This window comes from Phyllostomus discolor, chromosome 6, assembly GCF_004126475.2.
Source record: "Phyllostomus discolor isolate MPI-MPIP mPhyDis1 chromosome 6, mPhyDis1.pri.v3, whole genome shotgun sequence".
Lineage (NCBI taxonomy): Eukaryota > Metazoa > Chordata > Mammalia > Chiroptera > Phyllostomidae > Phyllostomus > Phyllostomus discolor.
Genome location: NC_040908.2, coordinates 30,477,174 through 30,502,708, shown reverse-complemented (window position 1 = coordinate 30,502,708; position 25,535 = coordinate 30,477,174). Strand labels below are relative to the sequence as shown.

The 25,535-nt window shown below is 39.8% G+C and overlaps 1 protein-coding gene across 1 annotated transcript in view; it reads left to right on the top strand.

Moving 5' to 3' along the window:
- LHCGR (luteinizing hormone/choriogonadotropin receptor) overlaps window positions 1–18,924 on the top strand; it is a 54,841-nt gene extending 35,917 nt beyond the window's left edge. Inside the window, exons 7-11 of the mRNA XM_028517495.2 lie at window positions 2,597–2,665; window positions 7,890–7,964; window positions 9,345–9,530; window positions 12,209–12,289; window positions 16,663–18,924. Coding sequence (XP_028373296.1) covers window positions 2,597–2,665; window positions 7,890–7,964; window positions 9,345–9,530; window positions 12,209–12,289; window positions 16,663–17,809 — 1,558 coding nt within the window. The 3' untranslated portion in view covers window positions 17,810–18,924. The remainder of the gene's footprint in view (window positions 1–2,596; window positions 2,666–7,889; window positions 7,965–9,344; window positions 9,531–12,208; window positions 12,290–16,662) is intronic.
- Window positions 18,925–25,535: the final 6,611 nt, after the last annotated feature.

Sequence of the window (25,535 nt, the reverse complement as noted above, 5' to 3'; positions counted from 1 at the left end):
ACCCAAGGCTCACTGGGAAAGCTTGCTAAAAAGCACATGTTCCTGGATGCCACTACCAGAGTGTGATTCTGTAGGTCTGTAGGGCCCCTGGCCAGTAGGTCTGAGTCTGCATTTTTGGCAAGCATCCAGGTGACTCTGATTCAGTAGACAGAGGAGAATGCTTTGATGAAGCCTAGCCTAGACTCTAAGAAATCCAATCTCAAAGAGGTTCAGAGAAAAGACAGGTATGATTCTGTTATCGAATAGAGATTGCTCTAAATGACAAGATACTGACAAAGAATAATATTCTAAGTATAAAATGAAAAATACAATTCCCATGCAACTCAGTGCTAAGGAGGCCAGAAGGTTGTTTATAATTATATAAGACAACAAGTATAAACCAATTATGTATCCCCTCAGATGGTACAATACAAATGGAGAAGGAAAACTATTGAAAAAAATGGCATACAATAATCAACTACAGAATATAGTTAACAGCTGGCAAGTGAAGCTCAAATTCAGAAGACTCCCGGAACAAAGCACACGGGAATGGGGGGAGCCGGGGAAGGCTCTTCCTCCCATGGCCGGACTCGGCTCCTGCTCTACCCGGCCTGACGATGGAGCTCCTGCGAGGCAGCAGGCATTATGAGAGGCCTGAGGGTTTCATGGAATGAGTTAAATATGTTCCCCTGCCTTCTTTGAACTCAATCTAATAAGGAGATTTTACAAAGTATTTCATTACCTCTGTGCTTTCTGAGTTTCAGTGTTCAAATACCATGCTTCAACATGAGCCCCACTTCTATTTATTTACATGCTGGTTTGTCTCAGGTGTGCTGTGGGTTGATGGAAAGAAGCCACACACACAAAAAAGTACATATGTATTGCACACATGTACACTACACACATACACAAATTCTGAGATAAAATTCCACAGTTGTTTTATTAAACAAAGATTAGGAAAACCAGTCAGCTAACAGCCATATGGAGTGAGAGCAGGTGGAGAATGTGCCTAAACTGTTTCACAAGTCATGTTGCCCAAACCATTCCTGACATGGCCATGCAGCTGCCAGCAACCTCAGGAAGGGAAGCTAGGGTCCTGCCAGACACAGGAATTAAATTATTTTACCACAGCTCTTTCTCACTTGAGTCTTACATCCTTGTTCATGAAGAACTTATACAAATATTTCTATGTAAGACTGGCTCTCAAATGCATTTGACTATAATTTATAGTAAGAAATTCACCTTCCATAGACCCGCTTATTCATCCAATTCATTTAACATATACTGACGGTCATCATCTCAGATGCCAGTCACTGTTCCAGATGCAGAGGATTCTGCAACAAACAGAACAGTTTACGTTCTACTGGAAGAGGTAGACAATGAACAAGTATAATATAATCATGGGCCAAATGATGCTAAAGCAACAGAAGGAAAAATCAGAGAAGGGGGATAGGGAATGCTGAGATGCTGGGGGACAGGAGGCTGGTAGTTTAAACAGAGCAGCCAAGAAAGGTTACGCTGTGAATCAAACACAGCCCTGCAGGAAGAAGGAGAGGGAGTCATCTCAGGGAAGAAAAGTAAAAACCACCAGCAAAACTGATGAACAAGAAGTAGCTACAGACAAAGTGTGTTCTGGTCCCATTTTTGCCACCTGTTGGCTTTAGACAAGTCACTTTACTCTCTGATCCTATTTCCTTCTTTGCAAAATGAAGGGGTGCTGCTTGATTCTCTCCAAAGTCCTTTCTGGTTCCAGCATTTCAGCATCTGTGTTCTAAGAAGCCTCTGATGTCTTATTCTGGGTAGACATGTATGCATATGTATATGTGTATATATGTACATATGTATATATACTTATGTGTATATAACATGCAAAATTATGGAAAAATTCATAAACAGTAGTGTCCTAATTACATGCAAATATGCTAATATTTTCCATTCTGTTCTAATCACTTCTATTTTGTTTTTTTAAATGCTGACTGCACCCAACTAAATTGATTTCATTATCCACTAATGGGTCTTAAAGAACTGTTTGCAGATATTGAAATCTTCTTGGTTGTGAAGCCAGATATGACATCACCAAAGCCACACACTCATTCAAGAAAAAGGATAGGTAACTCCGCACGGGAGCCTTCCTTCCTCTGCCCTCAGCTTTCAGCATCCTAGAGCACTGCCCAAATGCCCACAGTCCTGCACAACCAGAGACGAGACTTGTTGGTTAGCTCTGTCTTCAAATCCCAGTTCTGCCCCTGCTTTCTTTGACCTTAAGCAAGCTACACAAGAACAGTGAGGCTTGGGTTACTTATCAGGATAATAAGGAAGTGATGATGAAGATTAAATCATAAAATATATGTAGAATGGCTGGTTAACTATCTGATACTTAACAAACACTTAAAATTGATGGTGGTTGGAGGTAATAATGGTGGAGGTGGAGGAAAACTGGAGCAAAAAGAATAGCTTTATTTTACCAGATTCTAACATTTAGAATCTAAATGTTAGCGAAACAAAGATAGACATTATGAATACCAGCAATTATCTTAGTAATAAATGTCACATGAGGAAGAATGTGTAATTCCAAACTGTTTCTTTCTATCCTAAACCCTCTCTCTTCCCTCTTCAGCAAACTATATGAAAACGGATTTGAAGAAATACAAAGTCATGCATTCAACGGGACAACGCTGATTGCCCTGTAAGTATGCTTATTTCCGAGCTCATGAATACAAATGAAATAATGCTCTGGCTACCAGATTACATTCAATTTTCAGCAACTAACTCAGGACAAAAATACACTTTCAAGTGGCTAGTCCTCCATGTTTCATGCATGTTACTAGGCAACTGGCCGGCTGGAGATACCAGAGCACCCAGATTTCAAAGATAGATGCAGCCTGCACACACTGAAGTTGACAGTTCACTGAAATATTTGACACCTTACTTTAGGCTCCGCCATCTCACAGTCTCCCTCTCTAGGCTCCTTGCACAGGTGGAGGGTGCATTAGAGGCAGCATGATTTTAGCAAAGGAAGTCTTCCCATTGGCCCCACTGCAGAGAAATTGGGTAACACCATTTAGCAGCTACTCGGCCACAACAGACCAACTCAGAGTTCCATCTCCCTGCTGCCTGAGTGGTGGGGGCGTGGGGGGGGGGGGGGGAGTGTGGACAGAAGGAGCAGGAAATAGGTTGCTTATTTTCCACGGGGTAAAGGAACCTTCAATTTTCACCACATCCTACTCGAGTCCCCAGTGTTAACAGCTTTTAAATCAAGAGGAGCATCCCAACCAACTGATTCCTTCATTACTCTCAACCTCTCTATTTGTATGGCTCCTTTTGTACAAGAGTGGTTCGTTCACAAGGCATGCAGGGTGAGGACTGTTTGAACCCTAACAGGTACAAGGTGAAGTGATGATCACACTACCACTTTCTATCATAAAAACTAAGAGCACATGAAAACCTCAACTAAAGTCAAAATTAAGGAAAATAAGTAAAAAGGCTTTTATGATAAATAGATCATACAAACTATGGTCTACACCAGTGTATCTCAAACTTTAACACACATAAGGATAACGTGAATTCCTAAAACACAGATTCCTCAGCCCTGCCCTCAGAGACTTTGATTCAATGGGCCAAAGATAGAGATTTTAACAAGCTCCCAGGAGATGCTGATGTTGCCAGTCTGAAGTTGAAGAGCATAAGTCTATCTAATATTCTCATACTATATACTTATTTTAACTATAGATATCAACCAAAGACCCTATTATATTGATACCATGCTATATAGTTTGGTAGCTAAGAGAACAGATCTCTAATCTCACTATTTATCAGCTATCTTGGAGAAGCTACATAACCTATCTAAGCCACAGTGTTCTCATTCATAAAATAGAGCCACTAATAGGCTTGTTTTGAGGATACCCCCCAAAAATGAAAAGGTCTATTTTTGCATCCTCTATACTTAATACAGTGCCTGGCACAGAGTAGGTGCTCATTTATTATTTAGTACATTACATAATTAATTAACTATGAATGAATAAATAATAATATAATAATATTATATTTTTATGCTTTTAGTATAGGTCTGGCACATTCTAAGCACTCTAGAAACAGTAGCTTTTTAAAAGTTGTCCTTCCTATTGTGGAGTAAATTTTCTGTCATTTTCTTGTTGACTTGAATTTAATGAAGGGTTCGCTCTAGCCAACTGAATCTGTTTTTGACAAATTTAAATCAGAGGCATATCCTCTCCTGGCACAGTCCTCTCAGATGCCTCATTCCATTATTCACTCAACAAGTGTCTGCCAAGCAACAGCTGTGTTTAAGGGACCATGCTGTATTTTGAGAGAAAATGAACATGAATAAGCCCTGGTGTTTGGCCCACAAGAGCTGACAGCCTAGGAAGAACCATCTCCAAATGGTATGTAAACTGTACACCAAGGAGTAACCAAAACAGAAGACAGGAAGAAGAAAATTGGAGAAAGCCTTGTGATAGAGGCAGGCCTTGAGCTGGGCCTGACTTAGCCATGCAAAAACAAGGAAAATGCACTCCAGGCAGAAGACAACAGAAAGAATGGCCCAGGGAGGAAGCATGAGATACATTCATAGACCAGCAAATAGTACCTTCTAGGAAGTTCTAGTTACAGGATAGGGACAAAGCAAGAAGTGTCTTAGGTGTCAGAATAAAGAATTAGGACTCTCTTCTGTAGAAAATGAGAAGTTCTGGGAAGGGTAGTGTGAGAGAGGTGCTTAGAAAAGAGTCGTCTTTCAGCAGGAAGGACAGAGGGTCAGAAAGGGACATTCAGAGCTAGAGACACAGACATCAGGATTATCTGAATAGAGGGGCAGCTGAAGTCCTCTGTGACTGAGGTCACCTGGACAAGGGGGAAAAATAAGAGGACTGAATATAAAATTGAGGGAAAACAAGACACGGGGAAGAGAAGCCAAGCAAAAGCAAACAGGTGGAAGGAAAAGCAGCGGAGGACATCCTCTGGGAGGTCAGGAAGACAGGACTGCAGGAGGAAGGGCCTGGGCCAGCAGTGTCTCAGCTGCTTCAGAGAAACCAAAATGTGTGTGGGCTTCAAAAAGTACAATTAGTCAAGATTCTGTGTCCTCCACCCTTTGTTGGGAGAAAGTGGAAACCAAGAACACAAACCAATTTTACTCATTTACTCAGTCAGTACATATTATATTAAGCATCACCAATTGATTAGGCACTATATTAAGTGCTGGGTCGCAATGGTAGAATACAAACAGTCCTTGCCCTCATGAAGTTTCTGTTCTAGCATAAAAGACAGACAAAAAGTAAATTCTTGCAGGTAGTGATATATGGGGTCCAGCACAAATAACACCCCTTTTTATGAGCTGGTAATCTATACCAAATCTTTTATCACAAAATCATAAGCATGTCATTCTGTAACATAACAATTCCACACTCAGGCACACCACATGGCATTTTAGGTGACATGTTCAAATTGCTGTCCATCTCATACAGTACCTTCATGTACCCCACCAACCACACTCAATGGCGTTACTTCAGCCAGACCCTGTATACTATGAAGAAAACTTATCACTGAGACCTGTGAGAATACAGAGGGACAACTGACTGTAGGACAGGTCATAGCCCCAACAAGAATATGACATTTAGGCTGAGCCTAAAAGATGACAAGGAGTCCACCATGGCAATAACGAAGAGAAGTGTGTTTCAGAAAGAAGCAACAGTGCGGGCAAAGGTCCTGAGTTGGGGTTGGAGGAAGAAGTTTATAAGCTCCAGGAATTATGAGGAGGCCAGTGCGCTGGAGGGCCATCAGCAAGGGGAAGACTGGTGTGAGACAGACCTGGGGATGGAGCAGGAGCACATCATGCAGAACAGAGAGGCCATGGAAAGGAGTCCAAGTTGTCTTCTAAGAACAAGAAGACCCATGGAAGGATGTAAGCACAGAAGGAGGAGGAGTTTTCAAGATTGTCAAGCAAAATTTTCAAAATCTACATTCAGCCCAGCACCTGACACCTTCCTCATAAATAAGCCTGTCCAAAGTTGTTCAGAACAATGGCACCAAAGCTCAGCCAAGTTCTCAAACACACTACTTACTAAGGCAGGACAGGGTGGCGAGGAGCAGCACTGGAAGTTGTCCTCAGACACCTCCAGGGGTCTGAGAGTCAATTCCCATCGTTCTCAGAGCACCCCAGTTGGAAAGCTTTGGGTGGCATTTGGTGGTTCTCCCATGGTGCTTCAAAAGGTCATCCTGCCTGTGCTTCTTACCCCCAGAGGATCATGTCACCTGGGAAAGTTCCCAAAAATGACACTCCCAAAAAATGTGGCAGACAAATTTGATTTATTTTTGACCAAGTTGCACAATGCAGAGTCATCAGTATACCGAAAGATCCAGGTTTTAATATAACATGCAAAATACTGTCATGAAATTTGAAAAATTAATTTGACCTGGCTGACATGAGGATTATCTGTTCACAGAGCCCAGTTTCAAAGATTTGTGACCATAACTGAACATAATTAAAACAAACCAAATCAGGAAGAAGAGCCATGGAAGCTCAGGAAGAAAAAATTCTTTTGATTTAGATTGTAAACAGCAATTGTCTCTGACAGCCTCATCCTTTTGAAAATGGAAATACACCCAGAGCATGAGACAATGTGAGACTGACAGGTGCATTTTGATTAAAGGGCTGAGGGATTCCAAGGAGAACGCTTAGTAGAAGCATGTGGAAAAGTTACTCAGAGAGGGAGATGCAGGGGCTTCTGCAGTTTTTAAATGGCAGGTGTGCTATGGAGACGTGCAGAAAGATGCTGGAGAAGATGTAATGCCACTAGGTGAGCCCAGTAATTACCTAGGCACCCTGCAGGGGAGGGGGCCTGGGTCTCGGTGCATCGGTTTGCCATGTAATGTTGTAACATGATGCAGAAGAATCATGTTGCCATGTGCAAAATCATACCAACAATGGATGTGTACTGTGCCCAGTGTCCAGAGTTTGTAGAATGATCTCTGAGTCACCACCCTTCTCTTGTAAAAAGAAAGTGCTGAAAAGAAGACTGGCAAGACTGCACCCAGGGACTCCTCTCCGGGCTCCCTTGTCCACCCAGAGAAGAACCTGTGTTTGGAGATGCCAGCATCCGGGCCCAGGCAGGAGGCAATTCTGCAGGGCCAGCCTGAGCTGTTCCTGAGCAGTTCACCCTGAGCTGCTTTGAGTCAAAGGGAACAGAAGCCCCCAGGTGGCCACTGCCTTAGCAGCTTTGGGCTCCTGCCACCGGCTTAATGGCCATGGCCCTAAACCCTTTTGTTTCCATAACATGCACACCTGGTGATCATCACACACACAGCCCAGAAGAGCAGGGCACTCAGGTTATGGGACAATTTTCTGTACAGCCTGTACTTCCCTTTCTCACCCACGTAGAAACGCATATTTGGAAAAAAAAAAAAAAAAGAGTGCAATTAGCATGACGAAAGGAGTAACTTTGAATGAACCCTACTTTCTTAAGTACAGTATTTGCAAACCTCAGTATATCACTAGTAAATTCTGAGACCTCCAAGGTCAGGACAGCTGAGAGCCTTGATACAGGGCAGGCTGCACATCTACCCTTCAGCCTTGAACACTGGAGCAGCATTTTCATCATCACCCAGCTGCCTGATAGTAATCATCCATAACTCCAGGACAGGGGGTGAGTACTTTTAGTTGTAGGACCAAAGGTTCTGTCGAGTAGGGGGTGTCACAGAGGAAATGTGGGGCCAAACACACACTCACCATTTCACAATTTCGCCAAACACTAGCATGTCTTTTTCCACTTTACCTACAGTCCCACCTCGTGCCCTCTCAGCCCGAGCACCACGCACAGGCTGGTCCGAACCTGAGTGCACACAGCTATGACTGGTTACACAGGAGGTGCAAACTCTACTAAGGACACTGTCCTTCCCCACAGGGACCTCAAGGGAAATGCCCGCCTGAAGAAGATACACAATGGAGCCTTCCAGGGGGCCACGGGGCCTGCCATCTTGTGAGTACAGTAGTGCTGCCTCCTCTCCCCGCACAGGGCACACTGCCCAGTGCACCCCAACAGGCCTGCTTAGGGGTGTCCAGCCACATCGCCCCCAGCCTGTGTTGTGGGGCATCAGCCTCTAGGGCTGCTGTAACCAAGTACCACACACTGGGTGTCTTAAACAACGAAAATGAATTGTCTCTCAGTTCTGGAGGCTGGAAGTCTGAAATCAAGGTGTCAGCAGGGTTGGTTCCTTCTGAGGGCCATGAGGGAAGTGTCTGTCCCTGGGCTCTCTTCTTACTGCTGGTAGTTCCTTCTGGTTGTGGCAGAATAATTCCAATCTCTACACAGCACTCTGTGTGTGTATGCGCATGTGTCTCCGATTTTCCCTCTTTTTAATAAGGATACCGGTCATACTGGATTAGGGCCCATCCTGATGAGCTCATTCTAACTTGATTACCTCTGTAAAGATCCTATTTCCAAATAATGTCACATTCTGAGGTCCTGGGAGTTGGGACTTCAACATATGGATCTGGGGAGACCCGATTCAACCTGTAACACTAACTGCGGAGGGCCGCCTCATGTGTAGAGGAGGCGGCCGCACTGCTTGGGAGAGCTTCATGGGGCAGCAGCAGCAGCCACTTAGAAGATGGGCAGGCTTTAAATTTCCACTGATGGCTCTTCCCCCACACAATTAACTTGTTTGGAGTTTTCTTGGACATGGCCTCAAGTCTAGAAAAACCAAGGCGTTCAGGACTTTGTTTACGAAACCTGAGCTTTCCACACAGGTCTGCCTGCATGTCCGAGTTCGCTCGCTTTGGATTGCTGAATCCAGTTTGCCTTTGCAGAACGTGCATTCTGCTTCCCAGGCAGATGATGACTAACATTGCACAGCAGCTCTTAATAACATAACCAGCCTGTGCTTCATGGAAGCCTACCCTGCAGGGCTTGATCAACCCAAGACAAGGCATCTGAAGCCCTGAGTATTCCCCCTGGGGTAGAGCACAAAAGCTGATGTCACTGCATGCACCTGCTGTCTCATAAAGCAGGTAGTTATTTTACTCCTGCTAAGTGGAGAGAGGGAAAGGGAGAGGGAGAGGGAGAAAGGAACCAGGAGAGGAGAGAGAAATGCTAATGAGTATATGGCAGGTACAAGGAATTATACTCAACCTTGAAAAGAATAGTGGGATGCATATAAGAAAAAAACACAGACTAGCTCTTTTGAATTTAAATCTTAATGAGAGTAGTAACTAAAATGCAAAATTAGGGGAAAGAAGATTGGGAAAAGATTCCTCAGAACCTAGAATGGTGCTATTGTTCAGAGGAGGTTTCATTCTATGAATCAAACAAATGTATGAAATAAATAAATAAAAAGCCTTTCTCCCTTTTATTTTTCAGAGATATTTCTTCCACCAAACTGCAGACCCTACCTAGCTATGGGCTGGAGTCCATTCAGAAGCTAATTGCCACATCATCCTATTATCTAAAAAAATTGCCACCAAGAGAAAAATTCACCAACCTCCAGGATGCCATATTGACTTACCCCAGCCACTGCTGTGCTTTTAGAAACTTGCCAGCAAAAGAGTAAGTAAAAAACAAATGGTAAAGCCTGCCGAGCTGTGCCAGAAATTCAGACATCAAAACAGTCAACTGGCCGACAGCTCCCCGCCTTTCCACTCTCTGCCTTCTAGACCCTTTTCAGATAGACAGGAAGCAAATGAACCATCCTGGTTCCTCCTGAAAATTATCTCAAATAGTCAACTTACCCTGCAGCTAGAAGACCTTTGCACCCTATCTTGAGCTAATTGAATTATAGCCTCAAATTATTAGGCTATGAATGAATACAAAACTGGCATCTCAAAGATCAATTAGCTCTAAATCCGTATCAGACAGCATAATTTCTAAAGAGGTGGGAAAGTGGCCTCAAGAGGGCAAATTTTACCTAATGTCTAAACCTTTAATTAAGAATAGACCAAAAAAACCTACAGAAGGATTTTTTTTTCTTTGTTTAAGCTATTTCTCTTGCAGCAGCAGACCATCTTCTGTTTCAGACAAAATCCTAGCTCCCTGAGGCTCGGCTTAGGAAACAAAAAGGGCACAAGCTCCTGGCTGGTTTGTGTCCAGTGAGGGGCATCTTACTGATTCGACAGATTCATTTCATTCCATAATGGAATGGCAGTGTATATAGCGTTTCTTTCTTTCCTTCAAGCATTATTTTTTATACTTTTTTTCCTGAGATGCATAGTAAAAAATACCTTTTTTACACTACAACCCAGTTCACATCACATATGTAACTGACATACAACAAAGCAATACTTAACTTTTTACGTGTAATATGTTCTGATATTATCTTGTCTATTTTAGTCTGTTTCATTTCACGGTTGGTTGGTTGGTTGTTTGGGAGTGCTCTGGGAGCACAGAGGAAGAGTTTCTAAATGGCAGCAGGGCTTATGCAAGGCTTCCTAAGAAAGTGACTTCTGCTGAGCCTTGAAGAACAGGTGGGCTAGACAGGTGTGGGGGAAAAGCATGCAAAAAAGGCAAAATAGTTCCTGTGAAGGCACAAAGGCAAGAGACAGTGCGATGAAAATGATCCAGAAAAACTGGAGCCAGAAGACTTCTGGGTACAGGGAAGAAGGTGAATGAGGAGAGGAAATTAGGGAGAGGTGGGCCATGATGAGCTCTGAGTGCCAGGCCAGTTGTTCAGAGCATGGGCCACCACTGAAGAATTCAAAGCAAAATTACTCAGATTTCCTTTTGTAAAATATCACTCTGGCAGCAGGATGTAGGTTGGGTTGGAAGTGAGCGAAGCTGGTGAGAGACCGACCAACCAGAAGAACAATACAGACACAGGTTCTGGACACCATTTTTGTAGCAAAGAGGTCACATCCCTTCTGAAATTATTGGCCTTCAAAAACTGTATTTCAGGGGCTTTTTATTCCAGCTGGTGAGAGAGACTGTCTCTGAGTATTAAAAAAAATAAATTATGCAATTGTGGGCCAGAATCAAAGTGTAATGGGAATGTCACACAGGGGTTGTCTCGATTGGGATTAACTGATTCCTTCCATACCCCTAAAGCTCGAGACCTTGGATGCTAGTGAGGATGCAGAGCCTGAAGCTGGGCCAGTGGGATGTTTGTGCAATCCCTGATCACCCCTCTGCCCTGCAGCTGCTAGGTCTGGATAATGCTCACAGCTGCCTGGGCACAGGGCCCCGAAGACCTCCTTGCAATCTCTGATTAAAATTTCAAAAAAGATAGAGTAGACGGAACCCAGTGCTATTATCTGAAGGACACAAACAACCACATTTCATGTTAACTGTAGATTGGTTCACAAAGAATCTCTCAGTGTCAGATTAGAGACAGCATCTCTCTTGCTTTCTCCCTCTCTCTCTCTCTCACACACAATTTGATCCAAATTTCAGGATGTGTAATCATCACCCCAAATAACAAGCTGATTAATTTTTTAAAGTGAGTCCAGTAGGTCGAATAGTTCTGATATATTCTCCACTTCCCTGCTTCTGTACAAAGTCATTCCTAAAAGGAATTGTCTTGTTAATACAGGGGAAGAAGAGGGTATAGAAATGTCTGGTTCAGATTGCCTCATTTCTTCTCTCCTCCCTAGGCAACGTTGAGGTTCTCACAGCCTGCTCCCCCTTCTATTTTTTCATCAGCTTTTTCTTTGTTCCTCCCCTTGGTTTTATTTTAGGAATACAAGTATAGACCTGCTTTTAATTCCTTGGCATGTTCCCCCTTTCTATTGGCTAAAGGCTTAAAGGGAAAGATGAAGGAAAAGGGAGCACCTACATATACTTCTGCACATAACTGAAAAAAAGACAGAAAATTCACATAATGATGTCAGGTCCAGTATCTTCAAATCCCTACAAAAGAGATTCCCAGTTACAATTCAAAGAGAGTGAGGAGAGTAGTGAGGAGCAAACCTTAATATACCATAAAGACGGCTTTTAATGAGCATTGAAAAACCTGTGATTCAATATGACAAATTTAAGGGTTTTTTCCTCGCTAGAGCCTGCACAAAACACTTAACATTCAGAAGCATTTTATCAAAGCTTGAAGCACTCTAATGACAATTCAGAAGCTTTACTCTCTCCCCAGGAAGCATTTCAGTTAGGACAATGGTACAGAACACAAAGTTGGTGTAATAGGTAAAGAATTTGGATGAACAAAGCATAAATAGACATGATCAAATTTAGTTTAAAGACCAAAAGCTCAACTGCTTTTTTTCTTCCCACCTCTTCTCTTTCAGGCAGAATTTTTTATTTTCCATTTTTGAAAACTTTCCCAAACAATGTGAAAGCACAGCACGGAAACCAGACAATAAAACGTTGTAAGTATTTGCATGCAAAGAAACCCAGGAAGCCACATCTCATTCTATGTGCCTCTTATTATTATCAGTGGCAACAATTTTCTTTTGATAAAAGTCTTGGTTGGGGGGAGAGTGTTTGCAAAGCATTTTTAATAGCTTTAAAGTCAGAACTTTTCTTTGCAAGTGGCATCCAGTTGATCAGATATCTCATTCAGCTTGTTGAAGGAAAAAAACCTTTCTAAGTAAGTACCTACATGTTCATTCTACAATTATACAGAATTCTCCTCAGAAATTCATGTTACACTCACAAGTATTTTAATGTCATTAAGGGCTTCTTTAAATGATAATTTCATTTGTAGGAATTTTCACTAGTCATATGGTCAACATCCCACGAAGATTAACTGATGGCAACACAGCTTCTAGAAGTAGTCACTTCCTTTAAAGAGACTTAGGCCACCTTGACTACTCTGTTCTGGAGCTTACAATTACTCAACCTTAATGCTATCACTAATATGCTCCATAGAATGGAGCTATGTTTCCATTCTACTGACTGATATTTTAACATTTTTCCTGGCTGCCTCGGCATCTCACATACCTCCGTTAAAAAAAAAAAAAAAAAAAAAAGTGTGCCTGGAACAATAACCCCGTGTCCCCATGTCACACTTACTGCAATTTAGAAATCTTACCATTTCCCCCATGTGTCCTTCAGGCTACAAAACCAGATGCCCTCCTAAGAAATCCTCCCAATCTCCATTCCCTCTTGTATATCTTTTTTCTTCTTTTCCCCCCTATCAATCCACAAGTCACATAAAGGCAGCAGGGAAGTATGATGGAAGGACCCTGGGCTTCCAGCCTCCTTAGACTTGGGTGTGAATCCTTGGCAGAAATGTTCCTATAATGCTGGGAATTCCTGGACAAGAATTACCTTTTTTGAGCCTTTTTTCCTCACCTCTAAGGGACAGCAGAAATATTATATGGCTTTCAGAACTATGAAAGTTGTTGCTAAAAAAAGAAAAACACTATATCCTGTATCCTTCTTTTCTTTTTCTTTTAATTAGGTCTGTCCCCATCCCCCCTCCAGTATTTCTTTTCCTCGCCCTTCCCACTCTTCCCTAATAGTCCTTCCACCCGTCTCCTTCCACATTACTCTTTTTGCAGCTGTATGGCTTTTCATCTCAACAGGAAGCCACTTCTGGGTACACTCAATGGTAGCACCAAGGGGTGGTTTGGGGAATGGGGAGACTTCAGCTCCCTCTCAATAATCCTCATTAGCCCCCACCACAAGCCTTCCCAAATGAGCATAAAATCTTAAAGTTTGCTAACACTGCTTTAAAACAAATCCCCTAATCTCCAGCATCTCCAAAACTACCTGAAATATATCATTTAACTTTAAAAAGTGTGCTTCCTGCAAAATCATTTTTATGATAAATCCCCTCCCACCCCCTTCCCACCAGATTGCTCTTCCTGAGTCTCTAGAATTTAAACATTTAGAGCCAGCCACTAAGCCTTACCTGCTCTCCCCAAGATACCATGTATTCTCACTGCTAAGGCTGGCCCCATTGTTTTCCTAAAATTCTGTCTAGTCTTTTCTCCTTTCTTTGTTCATAGTGACTGGAGCAGTGGTGCTATTGCTTCTCCTTCCCTTGACTCAATACTGTTAAGCCTCTGTGAGTCCATTCACATTCCCTGCATAAGGCTTCAGTACTAACCACAGCTCCGGGCTGGGTTTTGTCAGTAAGCATGCTGCTGCCCTCAGGAGCCATCCCAGGACACAAACGTTAAGTAGCAGCAGATGGGTATTTGGCCTGAAGACGAATCACCAAGGAGAAAATTGTTAGATATATACCCAATGACACGAAAAGTAAAAAGAAAGGGCAAAGGACCAGGGGAGTGGGAGAGAAAATATGCCTGACCTCTTACTGATATTAAATTTATTCAGAAATCCTGGCAGAAGCTTTAGAAATTTGAATTAGTGCTTCTAGAAGCTGAAGTGGTTTTGGAAAGGGGAAAGGACTAAGGAAAATTAAGGCAGCAGTAGTTGGAAAGTTTTCACTTGATTTAATAAAGGCTTTATTTTGTAGTAATCATCTAGGAGGCTTGCTTAAAATGCAGATGCCTGGGCTCTACCCCTAGAAAGTTTGTTTCAGGATTTGAAGTAAAGCCAGGAATCTGTATTTTACAAACCCCCTGGTGATTCTGATGGAAGTGGTTCAAGGACCACGCTTTGGTGAACGCTGACGAGGAGATGGTGAACAGAGGGAAGGCCCCTGGACCGTGGGTATGAAGACCTCCCAATGCCACTAGTGCCTAATCCTGAGGGACCTCAGGCAAGCCACTTGCCTGCTTTAATTTTGGTTTCCTTACCAATAAAATGAAGCATTCAATGAGATGTTCTTCAAGACCTTTCTAATGTGAAGAAATAACCTATTTTCTTTCATTGTTTATAACCACTCTATTGCTTTAAAGATTAAAAATAGCTCATTAGATTGATGTGCATGAAATGAGGACAAACAAACATGCTACTTAGTTTGGCAATCAAACAGGGGAGGTTCCGCTGCAGTCTTCTGTGCACAGCAGCTTCCCTCCCAGTTCCAAATCGGCTTCTACGACTCCCAGCACCTTTTTAAATCCTGGGTCATGGATTTATTTTCTTCTTTTTTTTTTAATCGGTATTCTTTCCCTTCAGTAACTGTACTGCTCAAATACATCATTCCATTAACTCACTGAATTAGGTACACACTTCCTTATGCAGAACATGAGAAGCTAAAGCTTTGAAAGGAGAGAAAAATACTCTTTTAATGTGGGAGGAACCATCAGGTGAAATACATAATTGTAATGGTCCTGACAAAAAAAATATGCTCAGTAATCTCTAGCACCCTAGATTATAGTAGCAGACTGTGGGCACAGAGAAAATGTGTTGAGCCTACATGCATCATACTGTATGCAGTGAGTGTCCTTGTGTCCTCTCCGTTCCTCTCAGAGCCAGGGTTACTCTGCTTTACTCACTCCACAAACATTCATTGAATGGATATTCTGAGCCAAAATTGTGTGAGGCACTGAGATTTCAGAAATAAATAAAATCTAGTCCCCTGCCTTCAAGGAGCTAATAAATATTAAAGAAGACAGATACGCATCATATGCAACATAATGACAATGCGGTTTAACAATTACAGTGATACCTAAGCACAACCATAGCAGAGAGAAGGGGTAATAAACTGCTCGAAGGTGTAAAATCAAGAAACAGAAGCTTCTCTTTAAGGATGACAAGGGATTCCTCAGAAAGATGAGAGGAAGGGAAGGAGAAACAGCACATAGGATGAAACAGTAGAACTTAACTCTGAGAGCCACTAGTTACTTTATGTGACCAAAAGGACAATGGCACAGGGTATTTACAAGATAATTATAAGACTCCCTAATGTTCACTGAGCACTTAATAAGTCAGGATTTATTCTAAACATTCTACATGTGTTAATGCATTTAATCCTTAGCATGACCCTAGCAAGGAAGATATGATTATTATCCTCACATGGCGAACAAAGAATGTGAGGCACAGAGATGTACTTAAGACAGGCCATTCCAGGAGGAATGTACAGATGGACTGGGATGGCAAATTGGAGGAAAGATGCCAGGAAGAAAACAGATGTGGCTGTCCCTTAAAAGATGAAAACCTGAACTCGAACAGTAGCAGGGGGTTGGGAGGAAGGGAGTGGCAGAGGTGGGACTGTCTCATTACTCAGGATAGAGTCCCTCTTCAATCCACTCTCTAAATCTCCTTTATACCCCCCTAAGGAGTATCTGTTTTCACAATTTCTTCCTACTGTCCATGACCATACTTTTCCTCTGCCTCTAGGGCTCTAGCAATCCATTCCTTGGTTCTGTTTCTCTCTGGGCTATTCAGTTAGCAGGGACTAAGGTGCAAGCGAGTGCACCACTAGCTGAATACATTCAAAAGTGTGAGCCTTCCAATCCCATTTGTGTTCTACCACAAACAGCTTCACAGCAGTTTGGGTGGCAACTGAATGGGATAAATAACTAAGAAAATGTCAAGAAAGGATTCTCTTTGATTTAGCAAGTATACTTTGTCATCTATAAATTTGTTTTCCAAAGAAAATCTGTTTCTGTAAGCAGATTCATTAAGTCTTTGCATCAATGTATACAATCTACATATAAAAAAGTCTAAATGGTTTTCTATTCCCTTCTTAAACTCCTGCATCAATTCAGAGTTCTCGGATAATTTAGCAAATAAATGTAAGACTGAGACTATTGTGGCTTTGTTTCCTTTTGTCTCTTAGGCTTCAAGAAAATACTAAGGATGACTGTTAAATTCTTTTTTAAAAATCGGAATCATAGAAAATCCCTTAAGTTTACATTGAGCCTAAATATTCTTCTTACAGTTATTCTGCCATCTTTGCTGAGAGTGAACTGAGAGGCTGGGATTATGACCATGATATCTGCTCACCCAAGACAGTCCGATGTACTCCTGAACCAGATGCTTTTAATCCCTGTGAAGATATTATGGGCTATGACTTCCTTAGGGTCTTGATTTGGCTGATTAATGTCCTAGCCATCATGGGAAACATGACTGTCCTCTTTGTTCTCCTGACCAGTCATTATAAACTGACAGTGCCCCGTTTTCTCATGTGCAATCTCTCCTTTGCAGACTTTTGCATGGGGATCTATCTGCTGCTCATTGCCTCTGTTGATTTCCAAACCAAAGGCCAGTATTATAACCACGCCATAGACTGGCAGACAGGAAGTGGGTGCAGCGCGGCTGGCTTCTTCACTGTATTTTCAAGTGAACTTTCTGTCTACACCCTCACGGTCATCACACTAGAAAGATGGCACACCATCACCTATGCTGTTCGGCTGGACCACAAGCTACAGTTAAGACATGCCATTCTGATTATGCTTGGAGGATGGCTCTTTGCTACTCTAATTGCCATGTTGCCCCTTGTGGGTGTGAGCAATTACATGAAGGTTAGCATTTGCCTCCCCATGGATGTGGAAACCACTCTCTCACAAGTCTACATATTAACCATTCTGATACTCAATGTGGTGGCCTTCATCATCATTTGTGCTTGCTATATTAAAATTTATTTTGCAGTTCAAAATCCAGAGCTGATGGCTGCCAACAAAGATACAAAGATTGCTAAGAAAATGGCAGTTCTCGTCTTCACTGATTTCACCTGCATGGCACCTATCTCTTTTTTTGCCATCTCAGCTGCCTTCAAAGTGCCCCTTATCACAGTAACCAACTCTAAAGTTTTACTGGTTCTTTTTTATCCTGTCAATTCTTGTGCCAACCCATTTCTGTACGCGATTTTCACAAAGGCATTCCGGAGGGATTTCTTTCTGTTGCTGAGCAAATTTGGCTGCTGTAGACATCGGGCTGAACTTCATAGAAAAAAGGATTTTTTAGCTTATACCTCCAACTGCAAGAATGGCTTCACTGAATCAAATAAGCCTTCCCAGTCCACCTTGAAGCTGACGACATTGCACTGTCAATACACAGTTGATGAAACTTGTTGTAAAGAGTGTTAACTCTTCCATCAGTAACCACATTATTGAACTATACCTAAATATGTAAAACATTATCTGTACCACTAATTTTAACAAAGAGGTGGCTTTAAGGAAGTTATTTATTCTTAGGCATGTTAGGCAAAGAAAGGCCTAGAACTCGTTCAAAGTATAGTCTGTGACAATTACCAGTCCAAAAACTACTTGTCATTGGTACATGATGATACATGATACAGAAGATGAGAGTGTTAGAAACTTTTATAGTAATTTTGACAGAGTAATTTTATGTCTGTTGACTCTAGTATAAAAAAATTAAGTGACATTTTACATATCTTTGATTTTTTCCTCATTTCAAAATCTTTGTAGCAAGTTTTTATTGCATTTTACAAAAATATTAAGCTGTAACAGATTTGAAATTTAAAATAACTCGTCCTTTTCTTCAGACAGTTTGAGAAACACACTCTAGAGATGCACTGTTCCATCTGGTAGCCACTAGCCACATGTAGCTAAATTTAAATTAAATTAAATTATAAATGTAGTTCCTCAGTTGCACTAGCCTCATTTCAAATGCTCAGTAGCTTCACATGCCCAGTGGTTACTGTATTGGACAAGACAGATACAGAACATTTTCAGCATCAGAGAAAGTTCTTTTGGATAGTGCTGTTAGAGAGACTTTCATTCATCCCCTGTCTAGGCTCTATTATTTAACATTTAATGTAAGTTAAGCATCTAAAGGCACTTTTCAGCCTATTTTCTTGATTCAGTGTTTAGCTTCTCAAGACCAATAAAATAGTCAATGAAATGGAGTCTCCTTATGGGTAGGAACTGATCTCAACTGTTGTTTTCCTGTCTCTTAAAGTTCAAGATCTTGGCACTGGTACGCAATAAATGTGCTGAGCCACACTGAAGTTACAAAATCTATAAGGAAAAAAATGGGTTTTTTTCCCTTTCAAGGGTCCCATCTTTTTATTTACCTAAGTAAAAGGAAATACTTAAATATTTAAAAATATTTAATTTTCACACTTTCTGTCCTTTGGAGGGTGGCAAAGAAATATACTTATATATCCAATATTTGCTAGAAAATACTTTAATCTATCAGAATTAATTCATATAGGATAAAGAAATTATGTTTTTAACTGCAATATTTTTTGTATGTCCCTCCAACTTTTAAAAATAAACTTTATGGAAAGTTTATTATATGCTATGCTAAACAGTAAGTATTTTATATATGTTAATTCATTTAATCTTCATAAAACTCTATGATGCAGATATTATTCACATTTTATAGTACAGAAAACCAATGACAATTTCCCCAAGTTCTCAAAACTAATAAAATATTCAACTAATAAAATTCAAACTCAAAGTTCTGATTCAGAACCCCAGCTTCCCTATCAGCAAATCACAGTCCTTTGAACATTTGTTTCATGGGTTCAAAGTTCCTTAAATTTCCCCCAAAATTTTATTGTGAATATTTTCAAACATACAGAAAAGTTGAAAGAATTATATAGTACACACCCATATATTAAAGTCAACATTTTACTATCTTGGTTTCATTACAAACTATATAATTATCTATCCATTATTTATCCAAATGATGCAAAAATGCATCATTTCTGGTGCATTTTAAAGTAAGTTGCAGATATTAGTACTTGTCATCCCTAAACACTTCAGCATGCACGTCATTAACCAAGGTTCAACATTTGTTTACATTTTCAGGTTAAATTTCTATATGGTAAAATGGACACATCCTAAGCATACCATTTAATGAGTTTTGAGAAGTGAATATACCCATGTGGACCCAAAACCTCTATGAGGATATAGAACACTATTACCCTCAGAAAGTTCCCTCATGCCCCTCCCTAGTTATTCCCTCACCCCTGCTCCCTAGAGGTAACAATAATTCTGACTCCCCCCCCACCGTAGGTTAGTTTCATCTATTGCAGAACTTCATACATAAATGGAATCATACAGTATATACTGTTTTGTGTAAGGCTTCTTTAACTTAGCCCAATGTTTTTGCTATTCATCCATGTTATTGCCTGAATCAGTAGTTCACTCCTTTTCATTGCTGAATAGGATTCCACTATATAAATATAACAATGTTTTCCATTCTCCTCTTAATAAATAACTTTTCCTTGACATTTTATTAAATAAATGTACAGTCATAACTAGACTCTCTACACATTTAGCCTGCTTTCAATCTTTATGCCATTGTGCAGTGACCCTAAATAAGTTTATAAAAGATTACAAATGTTACAAATATCACTTCTCTGTAATATGCTTTTCACATTTCTGACATTTTTACTCCATAACTAGTTACATTTCTTTACTCAGATTCAGTCCTTTCTCTTGTAAGCTAGGGTTCTAGAATTTATCTCAGTGATGTGAGAGAATAATAATTAGACATGTTGCTATATACATATACAATAAACTTTTTGATTCATACATAAATCCCAGAACCAAAACAACTAAGTAAACAAAAAGCAGAAATTGAAACAAAAGAAAAAAATAAAATATATCATTGTGGAGACACTACTTAAATTACTTACTTTTAAATATTGTTTTAGCCCAAGGTGATTGTACACATACTCTAAAAATAACTTGTATGTCCTTTTCCATAAATATTAATCTTTATTTTCAACATTACAAGGTTTTTAAAAAGATTTTATTTCTTTTTAGAGAGGGGGAAAGGCAGGGAGAAAGAAAGGGAGAGAAACATCAATGTGCGGTTGCCTCTCATTCACCCCCTGCTGGGGACCTGGCCCACAACCCAGGCATGTGCCCTGACTAAGAATCTAACCAGTGACCCTTTGGCTCCCAGGCAGGCACTCAATCCACTGAGCCACACCAGCTGGGGCTCAACATTACATGTTTTAACATATGGAGTTATAGTTTATTATCTCTCTCATTCTCATATCCTTTCATTCACTAAGACCTACCAGTTATTCCTTTGAATTATATTCCACATCATTTCTTCATTTTGCATTCCTACAGCCACACCCACATCTCAGGTCATTTCCCCTTACCTCTGGAATACTACTACATCTCCCTCACTTTTACTCATATTCCATCTTTCCATGTCCACACACTTATACTTACCACCACTGATAAATCTGCCTAAAATTCTATTTCATCTTATTACACACTGGCCAAAAATGCTGAGTGGTTCATCAGTACCTATAAATAAAAGTTTTATCTCCTAGCCTGATATTCAAAGAGCTCCAGAATCTACCCTCAATATGCTTAACTTTATCTCCTGTTTTCCTAAATGAAACAAATTGTTCCACTTACTTTCCATAGCCATGCCCTGTGCATCTCCATTCTGGTGCCCATGCCACTCTCACCAGGTGGAATGCCTACTTGCTTACCTGTCCTCTTTCTGTATTCTTTAAGGCGCCACTAAAGGTTTATTTTCCTTATCAAGCTCTCCTTAATACCCCCCCAATACACTATAGTTAAGACACCTCCTTTACCTGAAATAAAGTAGGTCATAAATAATACATAACCCACAATGGCTTCTCCCTTTGGACTTCTTTAGCACTTGTCATCTCTATTATCCATTTGTCTTTTATTGTACACTGCTGGATATTATTATCTTTACATATACTATATATCTATTATTTCACTTATGTTGTAGATTTCTTTAGTAGTACACTCATCTCTTTTTTGTTTCTCCTACTATATCTACCCTAAAGCCTTACACGTGGTAGGTAGTTAATATTTTTTTAGATGATTCACTTTTATAACTGAAATATAAAACAATCATTCCCCCTAAGATCAGGAACAAGACAAGGGTGTCTGCTTTCACCACTTCTATTCAACATAGTACTGGAAGTTCTAGACACAGAGGTCAAACAGCAAAAAGAAATAAAAGGCATCCAAATTGGAAAGGAGGAAGCAAAACTGTCATTGTTTGCAGATGACATAGTAGTGTATATAGAAAACCCTATAGACTCCACTAAAAAACTACTCAACCTAATTAGTGAATTTGGCAAAACAGCAAGATACAAAGCCAATATTCAAAAAATCAAAGGCATTTTTGTACACTAATAGTGAAATACTAGAAACAGAAAATAGGAAAAAAATCCCATTTACTATAGTAACAAGAAAAATAAAATACCTAGGAATTAACTTACCCAAGGAGGTAAAAGATCTGTACTCAGAAAACCACCAAACACTGAAATTAAAGAAGACACAAATAATTGGAAGCATATACCATGTTCATGGATTGGAAGAACTAACATCATTAAAATGTCCATACTACACAAAACAATCTATAGATTCAGTGCAATCCCTATCAAAATATCAATGACATATTTCACAGATCTAGAACAAATATTTCAGAAACATACAGAACTATAAACAACCCTGAATAGTCTCAGCAATTCTGAGAAAGAAGAACAAAGTAGGAGGGATCACAATAACTGATACCAAACTATACTCCAAGGCCACTTTAATCAAAACAGTCTGGTGATGCTGGCATAAGAACAGACACATAGGCCAACAGAACAGAATAAAGAGCCCAGAAATAAACCCATGTCTCTATGGTCAATTAATATTTGACAAAGGGGGCAGGACCATAAAATGGAGTAAAAATAGCCTTTTCAATAAATAGTGTTGGGAGATCTGGTCAGGTACATGCTAAGAAAATGAAACTAGACCACACACTTACACCATACACCTAAATAAACACAAGATGGACAAAAAGCTTAAATATAAGATGTGAAACCACAAAATGCCTAGAGGAGAACATGGGCAGGAAAATTTCAGATATCCCAAATAGCAATATTTTCAACCAACACCTTCCCTAGAGCAAGAGATAAAAAGGAAAGAATACACAAATGGGACTACATCAAGTTAAAAAAGCTTCTGCACAGCTAAAGAAAACATCAACAAAATGAAAAGGGAACCAACCGTATGGGAAAACATATTTGCCAATGATACCTCAGACAAGGGTTTGATCTCCAAAATATATAAAGAATTCACATGACTCCACTCTAGGAAAACAAACAATCCAATTAAAAAATGGGCAAAGGACCTGAACAGACACTTCTCCAAGGAGGACATATAGAAGGCCCAGAGACACACGAAAAAAATGCTCAACATCACTAGCCATTAGAGAGATGCACAAATTAAGACCACAATAAGATACCACTTCACACCAGTCAGAATGGCCACCATAAACAAATTAACAAACAACAAGTGCTGGTGAGGTTCTGGAGAAAAGGGAACCCTAATACATGGTTGGTGGGAATGCAGACTGGTGCAGCTGCTGTAGAAAACAGTATGGAATTTCCTCAAAAAACTAAAAATGGAACTGTCTTTTGATACAGTGATTCCACCACTGGATTATACCCTAAGAATCCTGAAACACCAATCCAAAAGAACCTATGTGCCCTAATGTTTATAGACAAATGCTAAAAACAGCCTAAGTGCTCATCAGTAAATGAAAGGATCAAAAAACTGTGGTACATTTACACAATGGAACCTATCAAACCTATACTATGCCTATACCTAACAACCTATACTATGCCTATACCTAACAACCTATACTATGCAGCAGAAAGAAAGAAGGAACTCCTACCCTTCATGACAGCATGGATGGAACTGGAGAGTATTATGCTAAGTGAAATAAGCCAGGTGGTGAAAGACAAATATCATATGATCTCACCTATAAGTGGAACCTAATCAACAAAACAAAGAAGCAAGCAAAATAGAACCAGAGACATGGAAATAAAGAACAAACTGACAGTGACCAGTGGGGGTAAGAAAAGGGGATATCAGAGGAAACAGGAATAGGGGCAAGTCAAAGAACACATATAAAGGACTCAATCAATGGATAATTGAGTGGGGATTGACTGTAGGAGCAGGGGTGGGGGGCAGGGCAGGGGAGAGCAAAGGGGGAAATGTGGGACAATTGTAATTGAACAATAAAAACAATAATAATAAAACAATCAAAGGGAAGCCTTTCCCTTATGAGATGTTCTTATAGAAAGCATGTGCTATTATTAAGCTATATAATCTCTCATAAACAAATCATAAAAATATCAAATGCTCAGAAAACTTATATTTCTTCCTTGCATTTTTTTCCACAATGTTTGATACTATCACTGGTAGGTAACAAAATAACTAAAAAGGGTTAATCAATCTGGAAGAACTCATCTTAACTTACATTTTCAAAAGGTATTTCTGTCCTCCATTTATAACACTGTTTTAGTTTCCTCAAAAATGTATTCAGTCTACATGTAAATTAAGAATCTTTATGTCACAAAGATTTTAATAAATGTGTTCATAATTAAAAAAATCTTTTCTTTAAAAAGTACAATATTTTATTAATATTGAGTTTCTTCCTAAGAGTTATTGCCATGGGCTTATGATTTATAAGTTAGGTTTCTTGTTATAAATCACAAAGTTCCCACCTGGCTTAGAGTACATTTACATGAAAAACTACATAATATTAACCTACTAGCATGAGTCAAAAAAAAATCCCCCACTAAATTCCCCTGCTCACCACTCCAATTAACTATTGCTATTCAAACTAAGGCTATTAGTTTTCCTACACAACTTAAGTGACTAAAACTGAGTGCCTCAGCCAGAACTGGAGTCTCACTGACCTATGAAGTCAAGGCTATGCATACGATTATTTACACATATTATATAGTATATTAAATAAAATAGGTAAGGAAGGTATTCTAGGCAAGGCCAGTTGGTCAGTCCCTAAGACGCTAACTATGCAAATTCAGTATGATCTTCTTAGCCTACAGGGATAGGTGGAAAGTATATAAGAAAACACTGTAGGATGTCGGCATAAGAAAAAGTTTGAATTGGGAATTATGATACATGATACTTGCACAGATTTCACTTAACACAGCAAATTGTAACCTCTATAATTAGAAGTCTACCTATAAAAAGGTATTGGACTACATTTGACAAGAAATTGTATTTGTAAGAACTCAGAACCTACTTTTGACATTTTGTTATAATATGCAACAAGAAATGTTTAGCTTGGACATGGTGAAGAGGTTTCTAAAAGGAAAAGTAATATCATAACAAAGCTAAGTCTTGGATAAACTCCACCAACTCATAGGGCTTCAAGAGTAATTTTCTCTTTTGGAATGAGATTTGTCTCACTCTATCTTTAGCACATACATTAAAAATATCTTTTAACTATGAATCATGACCCATCAGTACGTAGTAAAATCAATTTATTAAGTCAATACCATCATTTTTAAGTGCAATAGAACAAAATCAAGTAGAAAATATAAGATGCTATCTTGTGCTAGAGACAAGCATGATTTTCTGAAATTTTTGTTTCATTGGTTATGTGTATCTATGTACATGCAAACATATACTTGTTATTAAAGTATATTATATAACAATTGTGAAAATCACTCATATAGACAACTTCTCAAGAACCAAATTTTTTTCTAGCATTATTTGAAAATAATAAAAGCATATGATGTCCAAAGCATATGATGTCTACATAAAAAGCAAAAAGAGGGTGCTTATTTTTCGTGTCTATCCTTGAAAGTAACCCTGCCAGGGCTGAGGATTACATTTTGTAGTCTGTCTTCTTCCCAGGCTCATCCAGCTACTCTGTATGTGCTTTAGGTAACTCCTGTTACCTGGAGTAACAGGTCTTCCTGTTGCAGATAAGATTAGGCAATCTCATCTGCTCAAAGCAGAGGAGTGCGGTCCTGGAGAGCACGGTTTTATGCATCATAAAAGCATATGATGTCCAAAACAATTG